This window comes from Kogia breviceps, chromosome 11 (genome assembly GCF_026419965.1).
Source record: "Kogia breviceps isolate mKogBre1 chromosome 11, mKogBre1 haplotype 1, whole genome shotgun sequence".
Lineage (NCBI taxonomy): Eukaryota > Metazoa > Chordata > Mammalia > Artiodactyla > Physeteridae > Kogia > Kogia breviceps.
Genome location: NC_081320.1, coordinates 35,686,896 through 35,714,850, shown reverse-complemented (window position 1 = coordinate 35,714,850; position 27,955 = coordinate 35,686,896). Strand labels below are relative to the sequence as shown.

At 37.6% G+C, this 27,955-nt stretch overlaps 1 protein-coding gene across 1 annotated transcript in view; it reads right to left on the bottom strand.

The window, feature by feature from the left end:
- LOC131765159 (polycomb protein SUZ12-like) overlaps positions 1–17,816 on the bottom strand; it is a 125,472-nt gene extending 107,656 nt beyond the window's left edge. The window contains 8 exon segments of the mRNA XM_067006907.1: positions 1,864–1,913; positions 9,343–9,411; positions 13,991–14,055; positions 14,140–14,186; positions 16,515–16,866; positions 17,003–17,140; positions 17,245–17,328; positions 17,793–17,816. Coding sequence (XP_066863008.1) covers positions 1,864–1,913; positions 9,343–9,411; positions 13,991–14,055; positions 14,140–14,186; positions 16,515–16,866; positions 17,003–17,140; positions 17,245–17,328; positions 17,793–17,816 — 829 coding nt within the window.
- Between the last annotated feature and the right edge of the window lie 10,139 nt (positions 17,817–27,955).

Sequence of the window (27,955 nt, the reverse complement as noted above, 5' to 3'; positions counted from 1 at the left end):
TAATATCAAGAAAATAGAGTTTAAGTGAATTTGTGCAATTTTTGAACTTTTTTGCCATGTAGATGGGAAAGAAGTTTATCGTACCATGTTCCAGTTAATTTCAACTAACTAATTCAAGTAAATTCAATTACTATTAATTAATCAAATAATATTAATTAGTAAATATTATTCGATTAATATCCATCAATGATTTCAGTGATGAATAATTTATATGTTTTATAGAAGTCCCTGAGAACAAAGGGCAAACAAACCTATAAAATTCAAATTATAAGCTTCTAAAGTATTAGAGTTCATGTACTTTTTAAGTATCACAGAAGACAAAGTATGATGAGTGATTAGAAATATGATCTCTACAAGATGATTATAAATGATTTAGGAGGAAAAAACATGAAAATGCTACTGAGGTTACTTAAATAGACCAGATGTAAGGCAAAACTATAAGTAAAGTTACATTAGCTGCTAATACAGATATGACCAGACTTCAAATTTCTTACATTAAAAACCTGACTAGTTATCAAACTGTTCTAATATAACCATTCTGCTTATTATTAAACTTTGTTTCTTACTAAACAATACCAAGGATGACCAACTTGACCTTTTTCTTATAAAGGTTTTATTCCATTACCTGATTATTAAAGGATACACACACAAATTTAAGATGGACAAGCCTAGAGGCATTTTATTCATTCTGAAACCAACGGAAACTTTACCCAGTACGCTTTCACCTCTTTTAATGAAGTAACATTTACGACTATATAATTTTCTTTATATAATATCTAACACATTGATATATCCCATTGGTAGCAGTGGTTGTTTCAGTTGTTTTATTATTGTATTAAAAATACTCAAAATGTTTATGCAGAAAGGGCTCTACTCAGGAGACTCTTCACCTATTCCAGGTTCTAAGGCAATTAATTACAATTCTCATCATTAGTCTTTATAATTTAAAGTTTGAAAAACGTTGGAAATAAAAAAATGACAAAATCTAAGAAATTGAATTTCATTACAAGTCCTTCCCATTATTTTCTACTTACAATCTTTGGAAAGATGATGGCTCTGAGTTGGGTAAGATAATGTTACACAGCATTTTTAAAACTGTGATACTTAGAGCCCTAAAAGGTACGGTTGAGCGGTAAGAGCTGGGATTTCATCTATTTAGATATGAGCCAGATGAAGCTAACATTTACCTTCAAGAATGATCCCACACAGCACTGATTATTTTAATAATTTAAAAATCTACTTAAAACTTAAATAGACAGCAAGACAGCAATAAGAAAACAAGGCGATGAACACAACCTTATGTATAAAGTCTACCTACAATTTTAAAAAAACTTTTAAGGCAGAGTTTCTTATTTATTTATTTTTATTGAAGTGTAGTCGATTTACAACGTTGTGCCCACCTCTGCTGTACAGCAAAGTGACTCAGTTACACACATATATATTGACACATTTTTTTAATGCCAGAGTTTCTTAAAACTTGTTCCTCAGACAACCTACTTCTGAATTACCTTGGTGCTTTATTACAATGCAGACTCCTAAGCTCCACCAAAACCCTGCTAGATCTGAGTCCCTGTAGGGTCCAGGTATATGTATTTCAAACAAACTGTCAAAATGCTTCTACACACACTAAAATTTAAGAACTACTACTTTTAAAGTTTAATGAGTTGCAAGTTACCTCCTCCATATCCCACCATTGACCAAATAAAGCAATAATTGAAACTGTTGGAGAAATCCACTAAAGAGAAATTAAATTATCAACATCAACATCTTTTCCATTAAATATAATTTTCTGAATTTACACGCAATTTTTTTCAGTCACAAAGGTGTTTTGTTGTTAGAATGCCAATATGTTTAAGTACATACCATTTTTGTGGAAGAAACCAGTAAATGTAAGCTGCAGATGAGTTGACAAGCTAAACAGAACAAAAAAATTTTATCACTTTAATATTCTATAATAAAAATAACCTAAACTTTAAAATATAACACTGAAATCAAAGCTACTTCAGCTAATATATAAATATTTGGCTGCCTAATTCTTAACTCTGTTCAAGCCCATGACCCCATGCTCTCCCTGTTAAGTATGACATCCAATACAGTGTGTCTATACACATTAAACACACACACACACACACACACACACACACACACACACACACACACACACAAATAAAAACAAAAACACCAAAGAAGCAAGGCAGAAAAAAATAAACCACCAAATAAGAGGCAAGATAATTTACTGTGCTTCAGTGTTCTACCTATAAAATGGGGACAGGTTTCCCTTCCCACCCGTCAAAACGGTAGCTGAATCCAGGCAAAAGTTTTTGAGTATTTTCAAGCTACGGAATTTCAACCTCCTAACAAATGATGCAGAACCATCACTTTCTACTTCAATTAGGGATGAAATATTACAATCACAAATCTGCTATAGATTTGTAATTTACTGTTTCAACTTGTCATTTTCACTTTTAGTTTTAGAAGCAATGAAAAGGAAGCATAAACTATAATGATCCTTTTGTTTTGAAAAATATTTACTACCAATGGAAAAACTAGTAAGTTGGGATAGAATAAACAAAAACATCAACAGGCTTTTATAGTACCTTTCAACTGGAAAAAGAGCAATCTATCTCGTGATCAGGAACCATTCATAACTTTCCAGAACAGATGTTGGGAAAAGGGAAGCAGTACTTTTACTCAAGAAACTTACTAAAGAATCAAAGTAAATAGCAGTAAAAGGGCAATAAGGATCAATAAAGGGTATGTTTTTGTGTTTTATTTTAAATGATGGTGACAATCTACGCATCCTTATAATCAGAGGGGAAGAGTTATGTAAAGACTTTGAGGCAAGAGAGTGTTAAGGAACAGGTAATGACTGGAAATGAGGACATGTTATAAAGAGGTTAGCTCTGTAACTTTGCCCAGGACTCTTCTTCTTAGAGAAACAGGAGGTAAGTGAGATATTTCAACAGAAGATGTGAGGATACCTCTATTTTCTTAGTGAGGTAATCCATGAAAGCGTATGCTTAAAAAAACTACAAGGTGGGGGTCCTGAAGGGCACTTCTAGTGCCCTTAGTACTAAGAAAAGTATGCTAGGATATCAGTAGAGAACAAAATGACTATGGTAGAGTAGAAGTGTAAGGGTCCAAGCAGAGTTAGAAAGCATAAACATAGAAAAGAAAAACTAAGAACAGCAACTATAACTTAAGTATCAAGAAAATAAAACGGGATTCTTGAAAACAGTTAATTCATGTATCTTACTTTCTAACACGTATCAGATACATTTCAAAAACACAGAGGGAGTGGAGAGTTGACTATAAACGGGGCATGAGGGAATCTGTAGGGTTTATCTTAATTGTAGTGGTTGTTACCTGACTGAATGCATCAGAACTATACACCAAAGAGTGAACTGGACTGCATATCATTTATACCTCAAAAAAAAAGTACATTAAGGGGATCAACTGTAAAGGAGCTCAAAGGACTTTTTCAAGGTAATGAAAATGTTCTATATCTTCACTGTGGTTATGCTTGTGCGAATGCATACATTTGGCAAAACTCAAACTATATACTTAGGGTGAGTGTATTTTATTGAATATTAATTATACCCAAAGTTGATTTTTAAAAAGTATATGTACCATCTATGAAATCTACGTGCCATCTTACTAAAAGATAATTAGCATTTTCCTATCAAAACTGTTCCATAAATGTAACCTAACAATGCAGAATTGGTGAAACTCCAAAACAAAACTGAAAGAGAGAAATATTCTACAGTTTCCTTGCTAGAAGATAATCCATTAGTCCCAACCAGTTTATCCTATTCTTAGTTGCTTCAGTTAAACCTACCTACTAAGGCCAGGTAAATTTTCTTAAAATGATTTTGTATGAATCATTCCTTTCTCCAATTTTCTAATGGGTCCCCAACTGTGAAATCTTTTGTCTAACCGCTGTCTGTAATATGGTTCCCATTCCTTTTTACCTCTAAAGCCATATATAGGAAAGTAGAATAGGATGACAAAATCCAAGTTTGAATTCTGGCTCCAGTTATTAGCTGTGACCTGATATCTATAAAATGAGGAGATAACCTCTCTCAAGATTGTGAGGCTTGGATAAAATACTAAACAATCCATCAAAATACCCTCTCCCTCTTCTACAAAGACCCATCCCCAAACATCCCAGAGCTTAATTTCCTTTACAAGCACCTGTATTTACCACTTTTTTTGTCACAATTTTTCACACACATTCTCTCTTGACATATCAGTGTCCTTAGCACCTAGCAGTGTCTTACAGAAAGGCACTCAACAAATGATTTTCAAAAGGATAATGATGTCCTCCCTAGAGTAATAAGATTTCTAAGGTCAGGGATCAGGACCCATTATACTGTAGTACTTATAGTATTATTTACATTGTTTTTATAGGGAATGCGATTCTAAGTTCCAACTGTGAAATGACAGAAATACCTTGCATTGATCTACCCCAGAAAATATTTTAAATTAGTGTTATTCAAAACGTGGTCTGCAGACTGAGGTCATCCGGGATACTGTTACCATTCCACAACACGGCAAGAAGTTGAGAATAAGACTTTAACCACTTTCATAAAAATTTAACATTGACATAACATCCAAGTATGTGATCAGTACATTTACAAAAGTATCCATCCAAAAAAGACTGGAAATTAAAAACAAACAAAAAGGTCACCAAAGGATGGTCTGAGACACAGTTTTAATTGCTACATTATAAGTTAAATAAGATGGCAAGCACAAAAAAAAAAAAAAAAAAAAGACGGCAAGGACATTCAGCCACCATTACAACATTTCTTTGAGAAAAGGAATTCCAAATTTCAAGTAACCAACTGAAAAAACAAACTTGGGAATGTGATTTGCTATGCACAATTTCCCCTCCTCCTTCCCCTCCTAAAAGTAAACACTCTTGATATGGACCTAGAATAAAATGTAACAATGAGGCCTAGTTGATGGCTGAGTCCAAGGAAAAAGGGCAGTTTTCTTTCCCTTTCTGATTTACCCTCTTCCCTCTCTTGTTGCTACTGTGTCCACATCTTAATTGGTTAAACTGGATCAGAAGAGGGGAATGAGAAGGGAAGAAACAAACAAGGTCAGGCCTCTTTAGTTTTAGGCAGCAAAGGATCTAGCTTAGATGATCAAGATAAGATATCAGATAAGGATTTGGTTCCTCTTCCTGATGTGTTCCCTATCTGTATCTTAGGAAGCAAGCAATATGGCAACAGGAAACTAGAGGGGGAATGTGAAATTTGGGGATAAGAGTCTAAACACAAGTACCTGACAATTCTAAAGAAGTCTGCAGAATAAGGTTGAGTACATTTAAATTCATAAGGGACTAACATTTTGCGATGAGATTCATGTAGGAAACTCAAATTTTAAGAACAGCCAGATGCCACAGGAGGACCAACATTTTTATGCAGGAAAGAAACCAAGATTAGGGCCTTGAATTTGTACACATTAATCTGATAGTGGCAGGTGTAAGGCTTCATTTCTAGGGTCACGGCTGTATCACCTCAAAATAGCCCAAGTGTGATGATAAGCTATTTGGCATCTACACTGTTACATGTCATGCTGTGATGTATTATAAAGCTGAGGAATTGGTGACTGCATCAAGCCCATTATTCTGGAATGACGTCTTTTTCTCCTAAATGCCAATAAGTTCCATACAGGCAAGGTCTTCATCTGTTTTGCTCATTATTATATCCCCTAGGACTTAGGATAGGGTCTGGGACATGGTACACTGAGGAAATGGGAATCCCAGAAAAAAATCCCAGACTTTGTTACAGTACAAAAAGATGATAAAAGGAAGATTACTAATTCAGAAGTTTAGGTTGTAATAACAACAACAAAAAGTGATGAAAGGTACTTTACCTTATCAACCTACTAAAAACATAGGTTTGAAAATATATCTAGTAGATGTTCTAGTTCAGTTACCTTTGGAGGGGATTTCTCCAGCTACTAATAGTAGACCAGGAACAGAAAATGATTAAGTGGAAATGCTTCTAATCTGACCACAGGAAATACTTCTGGAAGCAATTCCAACTTGGAAATCTTTTCATGATACCTTTCAGTCAGTGGAGATGCACTTAGAAGACAAGAGATATGACTAGAGAATTCCAAAACTGGTAGGATTAATAGCCCAAGAGACCCCCTGGGATCCTGCTAGAACAGAAAACTACAGAAAGATCAGAGATTTATACCAATAAACCATGGCGCTTGGTCAAAACGCAAAATAAACTCAAAACCCACAATATACTGGCATGCCAGAAACAAGAGACGGAGAAGACAGAATATAAGGCATTACATCAGAAATTCTAAAAAGAAAATAAAGATATTTTAAATATACATAACCACACCAAAAGAGCAAGGAGAAAGATTAGGAAAAACCTGGAGACTAGAGGTCTGGTCACTAGACTATGTGAAAAACCTGGTCAAGTAGTTTGACCACTATGAATTTCTAAAATTTGCTAATTGCTGTGGAGTTTTTAGAAGCCACTGTTCAAGAAAAGAAACAATCTTCATAGTTGGTGGGTGTTATGGTTGAGTTTTAAGGTTACAAATGCAATTCTGGTCTATTGTCACAAATGGTTACCTTAAAGAAGTGAAAACCATGAAATGTCCCATGTTTCTTTTTTCTATCAGCTCCTTCCCCTAATAAATTTCTGCCATTATCTGAGACAAGTAAGACAAATATAGATCTAGAGTATAAAACACAAGAGAGATCCTGGGACACCAACTTTATTTTGTACAGACAATGCCAGGAATTTGGGTTTGTTTGTAAGTCACTACAACTGTCATAAACAGGTCAGGCATTTGACTGTTCTAAGCTTTGGGCTGTAGTACTACAGTAATTTGGGGTATCTTGATATTCTCCTGGAACTCTGAGAATGAAATACATTGGGTTTGAGAGTGGAGACATTAAAACTGTGGAAGTACTAAAAGAACATGAGTTCCAGTGGGAGACATCCAGACAGTAGCTACTGAACAGACCCAGGATCCAATTAAACTGAACAAGATCTCTATGTTTGAGATGGTAAAGAATAAACATACACATGGAAATACCTTTGTGTATGTGATTTAAGATTTTAACATCTACGAATTAACAACAAAGGCTTATTTTGTTCTCTCAGGGAATTTGCCCATAGATTTTACAAGTAAAGTTTTACAATGCTGGCATTATATACTGGTATCTAGAGAACTTCTTACAATCCTATGTGATAAGTTTAGTAGACCTATTGGTCTACTAAACCAATTATGCCTAATTTGAGATGAGAAATACACTGAAGAAATTTAATAATACAGGGCCTTAGGGGTAAACTTAAAATGAAGCAACTTCTCAATTAATTTTAGTGACTCGGGGAGCAACAATGAGACATTCATAAAGATGGCGGCCAGGGGGGCGGTTGAAGCACCTAGTACAGTAACTCAGTACCTCCTGGGCCTAAAGTGCCTCACTGGGTATTAAATAAGCATGGTCAGCTCTAACAGTTAGGTCTGTTTGAAATAAAAAAGATCTTGGGTGTTGAAATGACCAACTCACTGGTCCCAGCTAGATCCTAAAGAGTGAAAAAGTTGCTTTTCAAAATTACAAGCAGGAATTCTATGCAACTCTCTGATGTTTCTGTGAGGTGGTTAACAATACCCCTGTTATAGTACTGGCCTAGCTATTGAACCCATTGGGTCGAAAGAAATATAATTATTGGGTGAGTGATTATTCAGAGAGAACTGACCAGTATAATCTATCTTCCTCACAACACACACTATCAAGGAAGTTCTGTAATATTTATCAAAGCCAGGGTCACAATGAGATAGTAGTAAGGTTTAGCAGTGATGAAGGTAGAACCCTGATGGGGAAGATGAAGAAAAGGGTCAAGTTTTCTTCCTCTTGGTTCATTCTTCCTTCTCACATGAGCCCTGAAAGACCTGGAGGGCAAACTATTAAGGTGTTTAGAAGAAAAGAAGTGAGGATGTCACATTAGGTTCTGACTACAGCTTTATACTTTATAAGTTAAAAAGGCCCTGAGGATCCCAAAAGCTCTGTCCAGGGTAGGTAAACAGCCAACGATCTGGAATAGAAATTCAAGCAAAGAATAGAGAGTGCATGCGCTGGGAATATTCTCAGTCTTTATAAACCTGTATTGTAAGGTATTCCTTGGGCAATAACAGATTAGGTAAAGATTTGGGAATGGACTATCAAAGTCTATTTACAAATCAAGATTGCCTAGATATGGAAATATAAATTACACTTCAGTCCTACAAGACTGCAAGATACTGATACAAAAATTTTAAAATGCAATAAAATAATTCCAGTAAAATAACCTAATTGAAAAGGCAAACTTAAAATAAAAGCAATTGAAAAAGGACATCTTATACTAGTCACAAAAATGAGAAAGTATAAATGAAGCATCATTAAGTCAGTGTACATCCTATCTAAACTGGCAAGATATGATTTAAAACTTCAAGAGAAAAAGAAAAATCCATGTGGCAATTTTCCCAATTCCATTTTTTTTAATCTAGTATTTTTAGTTCTACATTCTTCCTAAAAGTAGTCAATGAATAAACAAATACCACCCAAGTCCCTGTTTCTCTTTAGAATAATATTCAACTTTCTTTAGTTTTCATATGAAAGAACAAATAGAAGCATACTGTCGAGGAAGGGAAGCATACTGTGTAGCCTAGGCAGATATTAGGCTAGTCAGAACATTTAGGGATTAGTTCTGGGTAACACATGTGAAAACAGACAATAAGAAGGTTCCATCCAAAGGGCCAGGTTTCTGAAACTATCATGTGATAAACATATTTCAAATATAAACTAAAGTTAAGAATATTTTGCCTGAAAGTTGTAAATAAGAGCAAGGACAAGATGGGGAAAAAAAAGAGAGAGAGCCTCTCTCAGAATTGTAGATGATTACTTAGAAGACATGTGATGTTGTGAAGCAGCTGGCACAGTACCTAGCATATACCATAAAAAATGAGTCTCCATCATTCTTTAGAGGAGATAGTAGGATTAACACTAAATACAGAAGTTACAGAAACTCTGATTCAGAATGCAAGAAATTGGTAGTAGAGAAAAACAATAATGAACAGAACTGCCTTAGAAAACAGTGAGTTCCCAGCATTAGAGATATTCAAGATGAGGCTTAAGAACTGATTCTCTGCCAGGGATGCTACAGAAGTAATCCCTGATCTGTGTATGAGTTTGGACCAAGTGGGATCTAAGGTTCATTCTAACTCCTTACAATATTGAGGTGATCACTAGGAAAATGATCACTGTACTTTTTCCTCTTTCCTCAAGTATGTCACTTCATGTAAACTTTTAGGTTATCTTACCTATGAGATTTTTGCTCTCCTTTCATTTTCTCTACTTTTGATAACATATCATCAACTTTAAATGTTTTCCTGGAAGAGACAGATAAACAAAATAATCACTTCTCAACTGGGAAAAACAAACAGATTATACTTTACTGTCACTATAATAGGCAAGTTGGAGATCTGATTTTATTTATAAGATAAATTATGGGATGGTTAGCCATAACAATGAATACTATGGAGACAGTGTTATGTTGTAATACAGCAAACAAGCCCTCAAGCCCCATCTCAAATGCTAACTTTTCTACGAAACCTTTTGTAATTATTCCCAAACCAGAGTGATTTTTTTCCCCACCTATGGCACTTGGTTTACATTTATTTTGACATTTAGTCTCCTAAACCTGAAACTTGCATAAATATTTTATTTCTACTAGATTATTAGCTCCTGAAGGGCAGAGATTTGTTTTCTTCAAGGAAAGCCACATAGTGCTTGGCATATTGCCTTATACTTGGTAGGTGTTCAAGCATTTGTTGGACTGAGCCAAACAAATGCAAATTATGTATATTTTGAAACACTTGTATTTCCATTAAGTAACCTGACAAATATGGATATTCCATAAAACAAATATGAAGTTAGTAAAACATCCTCAAAGATTAGCAGCAATGGCTAAAGTTAAGTATGTCATTTTAAAGAGATGGTTGTCACCATCACAAAAAAAATTTGAAGTTTAAAGGACATACCCATCAAATCATAACAAAATTATCAGCTTTTAACTTAACAACTTTAAGAGAAAAAAGTAATTTCCAATAAAATAGAAGCTTATATTAAGAATAACCACACCCTTAGCAAGCAATTTAAGAATGAATGGATTCTAGGGCTTCTCTGGTGGCGCAGTGGTTGAGAGTCCGCCTGCCGATGCAGGAGACACGGGTTCGTGTCCCGGTCTGGGAAGATCCCACATGCCGCAGAGCGGCTGGGCCCGTGAGCCATGGCCACTGAGCCTGTGCTTCCGGAGCCTGCGCTCTGCAACAGGAGAGGCCACAACAGTGTGAGGCCCGCATACTGGAAAAAAAAAAAAGAATGAATGGATTCTAAAACAAGCCTCATCTTAGTTCTTAAGGTGCTCTACTATATACATTTTCTAGAGGCTGAAAAATTAGACCCATATATGTTAATTGGAAACAAATATTTCTATTTATACTCATATATTTTCTTCAAATATAGAACTTGGAAAGATTCATGTATTCTTATAAAATTTGAATTCAGATATTAGAAATTACTAATATGCTCATTCCTCAAAAACAGCTATTGTACTCAACTACTATAATAAAAATTATCAGTAGAGAAATGTTAATGTAAATATATTGTAGTAAAACACTGATAGGAAGAGCAGAATTGATACGATCTATATTTCAGGTGAATAAATAGCCTCCATTAACAAAAGATCTTTTTTATAAAAAAGCTTCTCTCTTTACCTTTAGAGTTACTGAAAACCTCAATATTAAAGTTTCCCCCAATAAAGCACAGTAAGGAGTTCTTTACGAAGGATGGCAGGCAATACATTTTCAATCTCCATAGATAAGAGAGAAGAAAGAATAAAAATGTAGGATTCTTTTAGGCTAGTTACAAAGAACTTTTCAGTATAAATACTGAAATGTACTACTGAGGAGGGTTGTAAAGTTACTGAAAACTTTTTAGAATAATATGTTTATCTTTGTGTAATGACTAAGAAGAAACCCTGTCTGTAGGAAGAAAAGTTAAGACTGTAGGTCACAAGGTTCACCTCTTCCAACTTTATGCAGCTGTACATAGGAAAACTGAATATTAACAACCATTTGAATAGATCATACAGGTAACCCAGCATTCCTTAGGAAAAACAAAACGAACTGTATAGGCAACTATACAAAAGCAGCCCCACCTCCCAACACCAAGTATTTCTGTTTCTTTAGAAAGGTACTGCTACTGTAGCTCAGATTTAACAAGGGAAATAGTTATCAAAAGGTCATCATAAAGGAGAATATTCTTAAAATTCAAGACATTTTCAGGGGAGGATTCAGAAACAGCTTACATAAAACCTACTAAAATGGATTCAATAAAAGACGCCGTTGTCCTCACCAGTATTTCCACTGTGCCAGTGTAGTGTCAGGCTACAGAATCTGAATACCTCTATGAAGTGCAACTAAAGTAAAAGGCAAGTTTAACAAATATATCAGATTAATGTTACACCTGCTTGTACAACTTCAAAAGGAGTGATAAGTGTACTCCAACAGTGAATATGATGTTGTTGTGTAACAGTACAAAAGGAGTTCCAAAAACATTCTGAGCAAAGGGATTGTACTAAAAGCAATTCTGTAAAAGCAGTTCCAAAAACATTTGGAACAAAGACCACAATCGCTGGGCTGAATTCATCACCTTCCAAATTCACCAACTTACTTTGAAAAGGACAGCGTTCATTTGAAGATATTAAGTTGTAGTATAATTTGTTAAAAATCAGTCTTATTGTCTTATATATGCCAGGCATACAACAAAAGAATTAAGTGATTCCTAATGCATTTTTACATGGAAGTAAATTAAATGGAATGTATGTTTCTTGGCTGGCAAACTGCTTCAAAACTGTCCCAAAGGAAATTTTTTTACCTAAGGGGTACTAAATTAAGAAAGTTCATTTCTACTGCCATGCTTTTGAAATTGCCTCCACTCATTAGCAGACAACAGAAATGTATCCCACAATGAGGCAGTCAAATAGTCTAATAAACAAACATGATGTATATTTTTAATACACTTATGGATTAAACTCAAATTTATTCTGAAAACACTTTATCATTTTAAAATTAAAATCAGGAAGCATTCTAGATGATAACTGCAGTACTTAAAAAACAATTTTTTTTGGCCACACCTCAGCATGTAGGATCTGAGTTCCCTGACCAGGGATCGAACCTGTGCCCCCTGCAGTGGAAGCACAGGGTCTTAACCACTGGACCACCAGGGAAGCCCTCTAGATGGTAACTGATCTTCCATATTAAAAATACTTAAAGAAAAAGTTTACTACTAAATCAAATTCACCTAGTTTTATAGAGTAAATCAAGGGTCTGCAAATTATGGACCATTGGTCAAATCCAGCCTGTTGTCTGTTTCTGCACAGCCCATGAGCTAAGAATGGTTTTTACAGATAAAACATTTGCAAGTGATTTGATAACAGAGAATACTAACTCTAAATCCCAATTAAGCTAAATGTTATCCCTCCCACCCTACCCCACAAAAATAAAAGAATCCCACATTTCTCACTAGTAGGCACATATTATAAAACACTGTACTCCCTGGCTCCAGTGGTTAGGACTTGGCTCTCTCACTGCCAGGGCGGAGGTTCAATCCCTGGTCAGGGAACTAAGAACCCGAAAGCCGTGCAGCAACCCCCACCCCCCAAGAAAGAAAAGGAAAAAAAAAGAAAACACTGCACTCAATTATTATGTTTTGAATTTCATCAATTAAAAAAAAATGTTGATATTCGTTTTCTCTTTCTGTGTAAGTACCTACATACTACCTAATATCCTCAATTCCGTTTCCTGGACCACAAAGGCTAAAATATTTACTATCTAGTCCTTTAGAGAAAAATTTTCCTGATTCCTGGCATAGAGTAGACAGGTAAAGAGCTGACATAATTCTGCTGCTTAATTCATCACCTTCTTCCTAGTTATTTAGGCACCTGGCAGGTTTCACCCCTTAAATGCAATGCGCGCTCACTCGCTCTCTCGCTCTCTCTCTCTCTCTCTCTCTCTCTCTCTCTCTCTCTCTCTCGATTCAGAAAGATTACCAGAAGACAAATAGTTTTAACGTTTCAATCCTTCAAAATACATCTAGATATATCTACAAAGCTAAACTATGTCTTGCTGTAAAAAAAGCGGTGCTTATTTAATAACCAGCAGGAGTCTCCAAAGGAGTTTAGTTTCAAAGTTTATTGAAAAGCTTAATGGTTTTACTAAGTCAAAACTATGACAATACCAAATGCTTAGTAGAGGTTCCCTCCTTTAAAAATGTAAAGTTGTTCACTTGATATGCTCAGTAAATAGTCATGGGTGCAGAACAAGAAACTACCATTCTATAATTATATACGGTTAAATGTTACATAGCAAAAACAAGCTCTCTGACACCTTCAGATTCCACTTTAAGACTAGGTGATTAAGATTAAGAAGTTTTTAAAGACATTCCTCCTACTGACTTCAAAAGTATTTCCCTTTTAATAAGACAACCACCAAAGACATAAAATGAGACTTTCTGAACCTATCCTCATAGAAGTGAATTCTTTATTGTTAGAACATATAAGAAATATTCAGACATTAACTGTTAAATTTATGTATCAAAGATAGTTCCCATGAGCCCTTTAGTAAATACTTAAATCCTCAACTTCTACCAAACTTGAAAATAACTATTAGCACAGAGTAAAAAACATTAGTCAGTAAAATCACTTCATTTACTCCACTACCAAATCACTTGTTAGGAAAAAACTGGCAATCAACTGGGATTTACAAAAATGATACTATTAAAAATCACTTTGCAACCAATTCACTCTTTCACCTCAGTTTTCATATTTAATCTTTCATTAGAAATCATACTTTAAAACAAAATTTTAACATGGTTTGAACAACTTGAAATAAGATTCATAACATGTACCTTTTGATGTTTGTTCTGGAGTTTCGATGAGACATGTAAGTAAGAGTTCTATGCAAAAATACTGGCTATAAAAAAAGTTAAAATATTAAAATTAAATAGGTGAAATTCTAGGAAAAAAATAATATCAGTAAATTTTGTTGATTACTTACCGCTATAAGATTTCGCGTTCGAAGAAGCCTATAGAACTGCGTTGGTTCTAGGTAACAGAAACAAAATCCAAAGTTATCTAAATTTACTTATTACTTAAATTGTTAAGAAAATACCAACCCAGACCATGTTATATAAGCCAATATATAAACCAATAACCTATTATGGAAACTATGTAGTGAACATTTACATCAAGAAAATAAGTAAGCACGATTAGATCAAAAGACATTCAATCTACAGCATACATTCACAAAATGCATCTACATTTACTTTAAGTTTCTCTACAATCTAGTTCTTAAACCTTGCATTTCTAAGGTAGCTATTTTTAAACTAGCTGTATGAAGAACTGAAAAGAAGTAGTTATATTCATTTAATTTATTTAATTAAAACTATTTATAACCCATCTCCTTCTAAAAAGTAGCTAAAGTGAACGAGTTGGATTCAGTAAAGGAACTCTTTATTGAAGCCAAATAAGAAAATAAAATGTTCACTTTTTAACTGGTCTTTTCAAAAGTCTGTACAGTAGTAAGCCGAAATGGAATAAAACCGTTACCTGGATAGATGTCCTAATACAGATATAATCAAAGTGAAATCCAAGACATAAATTAGCTAAAATTTTCGATGAATATTGCTAGTTATAGTTCAGGTTTCTATTTTGCTCAGTGTAAATATTACCTCAGTATGTAAATACTGCCTCAACACATATTTTTAAAGTACCAGATTCCCACAGTGTTTTTAATGCTGTTTAGTTAAAATCTGTTATAAAGGACTTAGGTTACAGATAGAAAATATTTTATATACAAGTACCATAATAGCAGTTACATTAATGACCTGTTAGTATTATGTTTCTTTAAATAAAGCGGTATAAAAATGACCTAATATAACTATATTAGTAAATACATCAAAGCATATAAACTTCTCAGAAACTAAGATCAATATTAGAGAACAATCAAGTTGTTTTGTGACCATATCTAACTCTTAATGACAGTTCATCTCTCTGAAGTACACTCATCAAAAAAGCAAAACAGCTAAAACTTTCTTGCAGGATTTGTCTTCTCACTACATACGGAAAGAATTTTTTAAATTTCCACTTAATCTTCAGTTAGTTTAGTTTTAGTTTCAAATAAACTAAAAGGAGATGAGATGTTTTAGAAAGGCTGCAAACATGTATGTTTACTGTCATCACTGTGCTTTAGTTCTCCACCATATTTCCAACTGAAAGCCTCTCCAGATTTCTGGAAGTATATTGAGCAAACGCTAGAATAATGTGAATCTTTCTCAAGCAGGTTCCATACGAATTTCAATAAAAACCGAAATTCCTTGTATTAAAATCCAATTAGAATTTCATGAAGCACTAATGAGAGAGAATGAAAGAAGGGTATTAAACAACGTAATACATCTTTCCAAGAACAGCTGATACCAAGCCCTTAACATATGCCACAAAAAAAAAATTGTAAATAAAGACACTGAGTGGTAGAGCTGAGTTTTTTCAAGTCTCTGTAAGATATCTAGCTATTAAAGGTCATCCAAATTACAACATCCATACAAAAGCAAAGAGGAAAACCATCAGGATGTAATATTCATTCAAGAACAGTTCAGCTTACTCACAGTCATGACATTTCTTATATATTTTATTGCTTCTTTCCAGACACCTTGCCCCCTTCCCAAATTAAGTCGTAGCTCTGCCCTCGAAACAGACCTTAAAAACAGAAACTGACATCAGAAAATGTCCCGAAATGAAGACAACTACAAACGGACAGAATTCCGAGATCGTCTAGAGAGAAATAAAATGCTTAAACACTGCCTGTCTCAGTTTACGTACCCATGAAACTGGTGGAAAGATGTGAAAGGTGTAGAGCATCAAACGGTGCCATGTTAATGCACCAAGTTAGTGCGAAGGCATTTCAGACTAATGACAATTTGGTCGATTTTACTGCACTCCTCTCTTCACAGGCTTAATTTTGCTCCTCTAAACCTACAACCGACAGCCTTGTACTTCTAGAGTATGGAAGGCATGAAAGAAAGCAAGAACTAGTCCTGGGATCTGACGGTAGATCCAACTGTACAGTCCAACTGTGACCTCCCCACCTAAAAAGCAGCCTGCTCTCAACGCGGGGCACCATGCCTCAGCTCGCGTGTAAATCTTCGGGGAGGCACGAACCTCACCTGGACCCCCTAATCCACCTCCCTCAAAGGCCCTAGACTTCGGGCCCCCTCGAGCCATAACCCCGGAAGGCGGAATGGCCCCCTCAATTTCGCCCTCCACTCCCGAATCAAACCGACTCCCGGTGAGGAAGGGGGTCCCAGCACGAGTGTCCCGGCCCCCTAACGCTGCAAGAGTGGGGATTCCTGCCCTCAAAGCCTTCATCACACTCACTCTCAAAGGCCTGGAGAAAAAGCTCGTGGTCAGCCTGGACGTGCTCCATTTTCGGCTTCTTCACCGGTAACACCGCGGCCCCCGCCGCTGCCGCCACGGAGGAAGAGGAGGAGGCCAGGTAACTACCGCCGCCTCCACAGCCCCCACCACTGGATTTGCCGCCTGACGCTGCCGCCACTGAACCCCCGAAGCCGCCTCCCCCGGACCCCGCGCAGGGCCCCGAGCCGCCCCCTCCCCCACCGCCGTGCTCCTGAGGCGCCCTCGCAGTTCCTGCCTCCTCCCCCACACCAGCTATCCGCCGGGCGGCCCCGGAGAGTAAGCGCCGGCAATACCAACCGCTCGCCCCAGAAGGCTCCGGCGGACCGAGGGGGGAAGGACGAGAGAGGCGGGGGGGGGGGAAGGGAAGGGAGGAGGAGAGGAGGGAAAGGAGGGAGGGGAAAAAAAGTGTCTCCTCCTGAGAGCCCCGCTCCGCTCGGGAGACCGCTCACTTCCCCCGCCCGGCGCTCTGATGCCCAGCCTGTTGGCCCGCGCATTCCCCCGTCAGTCACGCGGAGGCGCTTCTCGCGCAGGCGCAGCTTGGTTGGCCCGTGCGCGCTGCTGACCGCGGGCCCTGCCGCCTCTTTGAACTGAATTCGCGGGAAAATTAGGGGTCGGAGCGGCCTTCCTGCTGGCCCCGGTGCATTGTGGGGTGAGAGGGACCCAGCGAGCGGCTTAGGGAGCCGTTTCTCGCCTTCTGAGCGTCGTCAGTCGCCACCCCCGGGGGATACAGGACCCCTGAGGAGAGGCAGGCCTCTGAGGAACGGCGGGGCGGGTGCTGGGGGGTCGAGGGGCTCATTAAATGAACTGAGATCCATGCCAGATCATCGAGTCTCTAACTTCACAGGAAGGGGCCTGCCTGGTGTTGGTCGGGTCGCTTCTGGTCTGAGGGGCTCGCAGGGCGAGGATCTCTTCCCCTGTCCCCTCGCCACCACGTGACTCAAGCCACCCTTGGCCGAATCCCACCCAGCGAGCCCTGGAGAGGACTGGGGGCAGCCAAGGGGTTGCGGCTGCTGCTCTCGGACACCGCTGGGCTCCACCAAAGGGAGCGATTTCTAGGGAGCAGGAATGTCCTATCAAATGAGGAAAAGGATTTTCTGTAGGTGCGGTGAGGCATCCGGATCCTTACTGAGAGCGGTCGTGGCTTCTCAACGTGTTGGAAGCAACACTTAGATTTTTGATTCCCGGACACCACAGGAGTGGCCAGAGGGACAAACTGGATGATTTCTTAGAAGTACCTACACCCATCTTTGAGAACCTGCTCATTTTGCGCTCCAAAACTGGAGAGGGGATCCGGTGTTCAGCCGGTCTCGCTTAAAAAGAGAGATGCATAGGCCCGGACGGGTTTGGAGTTGAGCTAATACTCGTCAAGATTTGAATTTCAAGTCGGACAAGATGATCTCTAAGGATGTTCTTCCAAGTCAAATCCTGTAATCTTGTGTTACATTAAAATGCAACATTATCTTCAAAAATTCTAATCTGTAAACACAGAGCCGTTTCATACTTTCAATAATATTTTTAAATGCCTGCTTTGAGCCCTTTAGAATTCACTTCAAAACGCTGTTTACAAAGCAAGTACCTTTGGAATGGTTATTTAAATAACCAAAGTGCTGATTTTACAATGCATTTGCTACATAAGAAAGTGAGCTCTACAAATGATGCCTGTAGTATAAAATTTGGCATTTCAGGAACACATCTGAAATTATGTATACCTGTTGCTGATTTTTAAGTACAGTCTATATTTTTAGTCAGACAAAAAGTTCAGAATGCTCTCTTTGTTATGCTGTTCTGTACTCAGTATTTTAAAAAATATTCGCCCCTACCAAGAAAAAAAAAGGTTTTGTTTTGTTCTTTAGATTTCTCAAATAAGCCTTCTCTGATTAGTGCCACCCCTAGAGGCTTGTGGGGTTTTAGATCTTGCTAAACTGCTCATCTTTAGCTTTACAGGGTTAGAAAATGAAGTTTCATCAATTCAGTCAGGGTCTGGAGAACTAAAGCACACTAAGCAAATCGCAAGATATCAAATTATAAACCAGAATGCTCATTTATGAATTAACAGTAAATGTAACTGGCAGAATTACCAGTCTTTGTCATTTATACAGGGTTCTTTGCGATGACGGGAGGGTGGAGATACAGGTACAGTCAAAGAAAAAGACCGAGTCACAGGTTATAAATCTTTGATGAACAGAAAAATGCGGCCAAAGGAGTTGGGATGTTCTTAAAGGGTATTTCCTTTAGGAATGCCATGGTAGCGTTCTAGGCTTCAGCATGGACATGGTTTTAACGTACAGTCGCTTACCAGTACTGGTCATGAGAATCAAAGCCATCCATTCTATGGGAGGGGCATAGCAACAAATTCTCCCTTTTTGTAGTCTGCTTTGTAGAACACTAAAAAAAATCCTTATACCCTCGGACAGATTAGAATTAATTGAGGGGTTTTCTTGGTTACATTGCAGTACTCTTAATCAGACTCTGTCCTATAGGTAAAATGTCTGTATATCACCTCAGTATTGGTCACTTCTGTGGCCAGCTTATTTATTTTGTGTTGTTATTTTTAAGGTTGGTGTGGCAACAGTTTTTGAGACTTTCGATGCCAATTCACTGTCAAAGACAGGTGTATGTTTAGTCCCCTAACTCACACTGAATTTGAATTGCTTTCCAGGGTTTCCTTTGTTTCTGCCTTCATGCATATTTGGAATTGGTAAACTCCTAAAAGGCAAAGGCCCCTGTTCATTTTTTTTATATTTCCTAGCACAGGACTAGATATACATGCAAGGAAAGAAGAAGAGCAATCATTTTGACCTTTATAGTTGTGAGTATGCTTTTATGTATATTACCTCACTTTGTCATAATGATCCTATGAAATTGGCACTAGTTTCATTTTACAGAAGAGAAAATAGTCTCAGAGACGTTAAGTGATTTGCTCATTTAGTGGCAGAGCTGTGAGTTGGACCCAGGTATTTTTTTGTTTTTTTGTTTTTTTTTTTTTGGCTGCACCCTGCAGCAAAGGGGATCTTAGTTCCCTGCCCCCTGCATTGGGAGCACGGAGTCTTAACCACTTCCCTGGACCACCAGGGAAGTCCCTGGACCCAGGTTTTTAAAATTCAATTTCTATGCACTTTTGCAATCAGCATAAAGTTACCCTTAGTATCTCAAGTTGATGGTTTTTAAGTATGTTTTAAAAACTGAAGACCACTTAGCTTCTCTTACCCAAAAAAATCATTTTATACTCCTTCCTATTGTGCCCTTTTTCATCAGTGTCCCCACTTGGCCTTACAGAGACTTCTGTGCTGGGATTTTTAACCTTTCTTGTTCCATGGACCCCTTTGGCAGTCTGATGGAGCCTATGAAAACTTCTTTTGTAAATGCACAAATATAAAATGTATTGGATTATAAGGGAAACCAACAAAGTTGTGATGTGTTAATATAGGTGCTTCTTTTTAAATTTACTAAATAAGATCTAGCAGCAGGTCAGTCTTATGACTATCATAATTTCAAAGCAGTGATGAGGGCAAATAATATTTTGAGATACCTGCAAGAAGTGTAATGTGATATGAAAATATCTGTAACTTCTCTTGGAAACAAAGCCACAGGCATTGCTAACACTACTGTGATTTGTCACCTATATTAGTAGTTGAAGGAAATGCTAAATTTCAGTTAGAGGTTAATGTACATAAAGAGGTAATTTATTTTCTCCTCTAAATTCGGGGACTCCCTGAATTTGATACAGATTTACAGCTTGGCGTCACAGCATCAAGTCTTTTTCTTTCTACTTGGCTGTAAGCTCTTGGGGGCAGAGATGATGGGTGATTTGTTTTAGCAACTGAGGTGTCTGTCACTGTGCCTGGCATAGAAGAGGGGCTCATCCAATGAGTTTTGATAAATAGGAATGGACACCAGTGCATAAATATAAATACTGATAATAATAATTAAGTACTTACTATGTGCCAGGCAGTATTTTAAGCTTTTAACAATTCCAACTCATTCAGACCTCCCACCAACCCTCTGATGTTGGTAACTATTATTTTTCCCATTTTATAGTTGAAGAAACAAAGGCAAGTCTTGTTAAGTAACTTGCACAAGACAATTAATGGAGCTGGTATTCTAACCCAAACAATCTGCTTCCAGAGCTCTCACTCTTGACCATCATGCCATGAAACTGGAGAGCTTTAGAGATATAAAATATTGCACGTGTCATTTCTAGGTCAAGAAAAATTAGTAAATATTGCCTCTGATGCACTGGAATGAATGATCCTCAGTATTGAATGCATTTGCTGAAAAATAACCTAGGTATCAGTTTTCCTTTTTACTTGTATAGTGTCTTTCTATCCTCCATCCACTCCCATCACCTTAAGATTAAGCACTGAATCTAAGCCAACAAAAGCTATATCAGAAAAAATATATATATGTTTAAGTCTTGCTTTGAGTGAACTGAAGTTATATTTGCTGATAAATTCTTGGAGAGATATAATCAAATTTGATTTTTAAAAAGGAATGGCCTCCAAAGTAAAAATACTAATAACCTCCTAATACAAGTTAGTGTGAAAGAACAATTTTAACAGTTCTATTTGAAGTTTAAAATCAAAAGCTTGCACATTTTTGTTTCCTTTGTCTAGAAAAGAAAACTATAAGAACCATGGAACGTTCACTGTGTATTATGGGGTTTTCATAATAAACCCCTGATTTGTGTGTGTGTGTGTGTGTGTGTGTGTGTGTGTGTGTGTTTATCTAGTTTTAACTAGATATAATAAGGGTGCTAGTAAGGCATAGTTAGAACCCCTGAGACAAAAAGAAACTTGACACTAATAACTTGAGGGAGGAAAAACCACCTGAGACAAATTGGAAATATCTAAACCTGAATTTTGGGAGGCCTACATCTGGAGATAGCTACTATGCCCATTTTTTAAACTATAGGACAGGTGGTTTTATCTTTAATTTTAAACAAAAGCAGGAGTGAATTGATATTTATTGAGCATTCTATCCATACAACAATCATAAACAGTTATGTTATTTACTATTGTTAGCCTCTTACACATGAGTAACTGAATCTCAGTAACTCTCTCCCCATCTCACAGCTTTTAAGTGGGTGAGCTGAGATTTGAACCCAGTTACAGGGAACTCAAAACCCCATGTGTTTTCCAGTATAACAAAGGTATCTAGGAAGCATTTTGGAAGCCCCAGAGTTTCAAAAATCTACCTCAAGGGAAACAGTGTGGACTCTGCTTCCCCTTTTGTTCATCTTCAATCAGATCTGTTCTGCTTTTATGTGTTTATAATTTGTTTGAAGATAATGGATCTACTTGCTGAAAAAATATTTTTTGAAAACCACCGCATTACACTCAGCTACCTTCCCAAGCCTGATAATGAGAAACAATGAGCTAAAATGACACTAATAATGCATTCTGGGCTATACTCACCTCAAACTTTGACACCATTAAAAACAAGAGTATGCTAAGAGTAATGAATATTACTTTAATAGTAATGAAATATAGATGAAAAAAATCTGTGTATATCTCACGCATGCCCTGCCCAGAAAAAAAAATTCAGTCTTGCTGTTGTTACCCCTTATCTTTGTGTGAACTGATTGTTTCCAAACTAAATGTTTCCTTCATCTTCTGAGGAAAAAAAGAGCATTACTATGTCACCATTCTTCATAAATAATATCAACAAAACTAGGTATTATACCACTTCCATAATAATGGTATAGTCTGGATTTCCATTTAAAGTTTATAAGTTCACCTTCATTTTACAATTGCTGATTACTACTTTTAATCAGAACAAATTAAGAGATACAGGTCTTTAGTTTTAGCTAGTTGTCATTTTACAAATATTGTTCTTCTTTCCATGATATGGTTTTTGTTTGTAGGATACATTTAGCAATTATGTTTATAAATTAATTTATTAGATGAAAACAAATTTTATAGCTAGAGGAAACTTAGATAGTATCTAGCTTAAGCCTCATTTTATACACCTGAGGAAACTGAGTTCCACAGTTTAATTTGCCAAGATCACACAGGAGGTTTAAGTATATGCTGAGAGAGAATCTATAGGGCTAAATATTTGTGGAAAAGCTGCCTCTTAGCTTATACATTCAGTATTCTTTAGGATGTTTGGTATGTACTTCATTAAAAAAAAGTCCTCATCCACCTTACTCGACTCAGAATTTTATTTCTGCTTGCACACTATTCAGTGGAACTAGACCCTGGGAAAACATTGCTGTTATTCCTGGTTGAACTACTTTTTTTCTTCATACTCAAGGCTTCCTACAATAACTTATTCACGTGACTAATTTGCGAAAGTTGCCACCCTCATGGTTGAGCTGAATAAGAGAGGTGTCCTGAAGAGACCGCAGAGTGCTTTAGCAGCTGTTTTTGATAGAACAGCACAGACCTTACCTGTTGCCACTGGGATAGTTAGTACTCTACGTGCCTGGAAAAAATTCATTGAGGTCATAAAAGCATTTGACAATAGATTTCAGAATTCTGTAACCATTTTCTATCACAGAGGCATTGTAAGTGACGAGAGAGAGAGAGAGTGATTGGGGGAGTGTGACTTCAACTTGATATCAAGATAAATTGTTTCTGTACTTTTAGTGTATCAGGATCAAAATTGACACGCAGAGGCGAATTTTAATTTGGTTGAGCTGTCTTCAGAGCGTACTCTTCGAGGAGAATTTTCTTACTAGGAGAGAAATGCTTCTGGCTCTATTTCTATTTTTAAAATCTATTTTTTTCCTCAAGTTCCACTTTGCAACAAACTTAGGAGAAAGAACATTATACTATCAATCAAGACTTGACTTGGTCATTATTTCACAGTGTGAGTTTGAGAAAGTTATTTACGTTCTCTGGTCTTTCTTTTCTCAAATATAAAATTAAGGATTGATTTAGACCAGTGATTTTTGTCCATAACAGAATCCCTGGAAGTTGAAGGTAGATCATGTGTAATGTGGAAAATCATGTTCAACATTATAATTTTACTTTTGGAAAGCAAAAACAAAGCTATCTGCAGTTTTTACCCTATAATCAGTGAAAATAAAGTTCTGTATCAGTGGGTACATGAAGAGATAGACAGTTTTCCACATATCAGTGTTCTTAAGGCACATCTCCCTATAAAGATAGACATGGGTTACAGGGGTAGGGGAATAGGAAGTTTTCAAAAATCAAATTAGATATCGAGGGAAAAAAATCAAGAAACACTGATATAGGTTATTGTTAAAGTTATCCCCGTTCTTTAATTCTAAGAAAATCACAGAAATCACCTTCTAGTGTGCTATAACAAAGTTAAATTCATCCTAATGTTCCTTTTCTGTAAAAATCATAAAACTTGGGTTCTACTTTTGGTTCCTGAATGATCAATAAACAAAAGGCAAATAGTGTTATCTTTTCTCCAATGGAGCAAAAAAGGGTTAACAAATTCAGCTCAAAACATGTCAAATGGTGCAGAATAGTGCCGGGTAAGAAGGTGAATTGCACAATAACCCATCTTCTATTAATTCTGTGTTACACTATGGTAAGAAGAAAAAAAAGCCCTGTATAAATTGCTTTTGGGAATTTGTTCAGTCTTTTTTTTAATTACCTTTACTTCTTTTTATTTTTTAATTAATTAATTAATTAATTTTTTGGCCGTGTTAGGTCTTTGTTGCTGCGCACAAGCTCTCTCTAGTTGTGGCGAGTGGGGGCTACTCTTTGTTGTGGTGCTCAGGCTTCTCATTGCAGTGGCTTCTCTTGTTGCAGAGCATGGGCTCCAGGTGCACGGGCTTCAGTAGTTGCAGCACGCAGGCCTCAGTAGTTGCAGGACATGAGCTCGGAAGTTGCGGCACGTGGGCTCTAGGGCACGTGGGCTTAGTTGCCCCATGATGGCGTGTGCGATCTTCCCGGACCAGGGATGGAACACATGTCTCCTGCATTGGCAGGCAAATTCTTAACCACTGTGCCACCAGGGAAGTCCCCAGTCTTTTTTTCAGGGCCCCAAATGGTCAATTATTTTTAATGTTCCATGGATGTTTCAATAATATGGATATTTTCTGTTGTGTCCAAAGTTAATCATCTAGGGAATTCCCTGGCTGTCCAGTGGTTAGGACTCAACGCTTTCACTGCAGGGGCCTGGGTTCAATCCCTGGTCGGGGAACTAAGATCCACGCAAGCCACTCACGGCAAAAAAAAAAAAAAAAGAAAGAAAAGAAAGAAAGAAAAAGAAAAGAAAACACATACACAAATAAAGTTAATCATCTATATCTGTCTACCTATCAATCCACCTGTCATCATCCAAGATACCACATTACTTTTGTTCCTCACTCTCCTTAGTCTCCTCTGGTCTGTGGCCTGTGACAGCTCTCAGACTTTCCTTGTTTTTGATGACCTTGACAGTTTTAAAGAGTACTGGTATTTTGTATAATATTCCTCAGTTTGGATTTGTCTGATGTTTTTCTAATAGAGTGGGGTTATGGGTCTTGGGGAGGAAGATCCCAGAGATGAATTGCCATTTTCATCACTTCATATCCAGGGTACCTGCTATCAACATGATTGTCATTGATGATGTTAACCTTAGCCACCAGAACAACTAAGTATTTCACAGTCTTCTCCACTCTACTCTTTGAAAGCAAGTCCCCACGTGAAGCCCACACTCAGGTGTGGTGATAGAGGTTGTGGTGGTGAATTAAGCTCCACTTCCTTGATGGGGGAGTAGCTTTGTAAGTTATTTACAATTCCTCTGTATAGAAGACTTTTCTCCCTCGTTTCTGTATTTATGCAATCATTTATTTATGGATATTTACTTGGATACTTTGGGCTATATTCAGTACTACACCATTTAATTTGTTGTTCAGATCGTTGCTGCTTTGGCCATTGGGGAGATGTGCCCCTTTGACACAGCACCATCATTTGTGTTTTGCTTTTAGCCATTTCTTACTTTCTTGTACTATGACAAGTGCCAGCCTCATCTTGTATATTCCCTACCCCAGTCCTAGAGCAGCCATTTCTCTAAGGACCTCTGGTTCCTTTCATTATGATAAAATGATGGAGAAACCAAGATGTGGGTGCTGGGTGTGCTCATAGCTTCTGAGGTGTCATTTCTTCTAGGCCCTCTCAGTGGATAGGATATATGTGTATGTATTCTAGCATGTGCATACACACAAATATGTAATTATTTCTGCCTGTCATCTCTATTACATTAAGCTAAACTTGAGTTTGTACTGATGTCTCAGACTCTATTTCTTTTATTTTAATGTTTGCTTTTCAATAGTAGTCGTCGTGTTCTTTTCAATCTCTCTCCCTTTCCTGAGCACTTACCCCAAGAAGCTCCAGATGGTGCTGTTAATATAATTACTTGTGTGTTTAACAGGTGCTACCACCTTTTCTTTTTTGCAACATGCAGGTTTTCATTTATTTTAAAATTGAGATATAATTGACATATAACATGATATTCATTTTTTTTAATAGATCTTTTTTGGAGTATAACTGCTTCACAATACTGTGTTAGTTTCTGTTGCACAACAAAGTGAATCAGCCATATGCTGGAGAAAGAACTAATTTCATTTTCCCAGGAAACTTGAAATGTTACAGAGGAGAGAGGTGACAACCAAATCCCCCAGTAAAAGGAAGGGTGGCACAGCTCATTGCCCTTCCCAGCAAACACTGAGAGAAACAGGCAATGGGGACAGCAAACTAGTTGAAGGTCTACTTCTCAGTTATCCTTCCTCTTTCCTGGCAGAGCTCACTCTCCAGACTGGGGGCTTCCTCTTTACTTTAACGTGAGTCCCCATCATAAGGGGCATGTTTCAGGTTTCTCACGTTAAGGGCTCCTGGAAAATTGTAGTATCAGTTATATCTTTCTGATTCTAATTATGTTTCTTATACACTTAATTATATACTCAAGAGTTCCTTTTCTTTCTCGTTAGAAGCTAGTTTTCATTTCTTGGAAATCTTAAAATTTTACTGACGTGTCTGAGCAGAAGAAGGGAGAACAGAATATATCTTTTTTTTTTTCGGACGCACAGGCTCAGTGGCCATGGCTCACGGGCCCAGCTGCTCCGCGGCACGTGGGATCTTCCTGGACTGGGGCACGAACCCGTGTCCCCTGCATCGGCAGGCAGATTCTTAACCACTGCGCCACCAGGGAAGCCCCAGAATATATCTTGAACAGAGGGAACTTCACCATGAAACCCCAAACAGAGTTGGGGGACTTGTTTTATTCTGGGATAAATGTTTCCTGACACTGTGAATTCAAGAGTATCTCCTCGAGGAGTATGGCATATAGCGAGTAGTCTGGAAAGTCATGAGTCTTGAAGACTTTTTCAAGTGCCTAAGCTACTGAATCCTGCTTCCAACAACACTATGATCGGGCCTTTTGCAAAGTTAATAAATATCCCTAATTTCTCAGGAAAATGGCTTGCAAAATCAGAGTCCTTCTGAGACAGGCTGGGACCTGGGACCCTTTGCTGCAGGGCTGCAGTGTTTGCACATGGACACACCTCTCCTCGAGCAATAAAATACAAAGAAACTATATGGGACTGCATGCAGGCACAGCTGGGGCAAATTCTGGATCCAAAAGATACAAAGAGACCAAAAAAACCCAACTGCCAATTTTGAAGAGCCTGGAGCAAAAGCAGGGTACTGCGCACTCCCCCTGCACACAACACCACTTAAGGAGTGAGCAAAACACCTAAGCCACCCCTGGACACACCCCTACCCTCACCCGGTATAAGGAACAAGCTTGCTCCCCCTCAGGGAGCCAGCAAGCAAGGGAACCTGTTACTTGTTTTCACGCCCCCCTGGTGCAGCAGGGGCCCCAATAAAGCCTTGCCTGAATTTCTTGCCTGGCCTCTGGTCAATTTCTGTTGATTGGGGTAGGCCAAGAACCCTTGTCTGTAACACTTCCTACTTTCATATTTCATCTCTTTCTATTCCTGGCTGTACTGCCTGCTCTCCAGTCATACTGGTTTCAGCATTATTCCATGAGCACTTCTATACTTTCTTACTATGCTTGGAATGCCTTTCCCCCTTCCCTCATCAAAGTTCTGCACATTTATCATTTTCACTTAGATGTCACCTCTGACATGAAAATACTGCCTAATCTTGCCAGATAGAATAAATTACCCATAGTGTATGAGCTTGTCTACCCTATTAGCTAACATCTAATTCATCTGTGTATCTTTAAAGCCTATTGCCGAAAAGGCATTCAATAAATGTTTGTTGAACTAATTAACAAAAAAATGAATATATCTACATAAAGTTGCTTCAGCGCTGCTTGGTGGACATCAGAGCTTGCCCCTAGGTAAATACTGAAAGTATTTAAAGGGAAAGATACACTGAAGTGGGAGCCAAGTCACCTAGCTTCTCGGATCCTAGCTCAACCAACATCTACATAGCCTTAGAAAAGTCGCTTCAACTTTCTGGGCCTATTTCTTT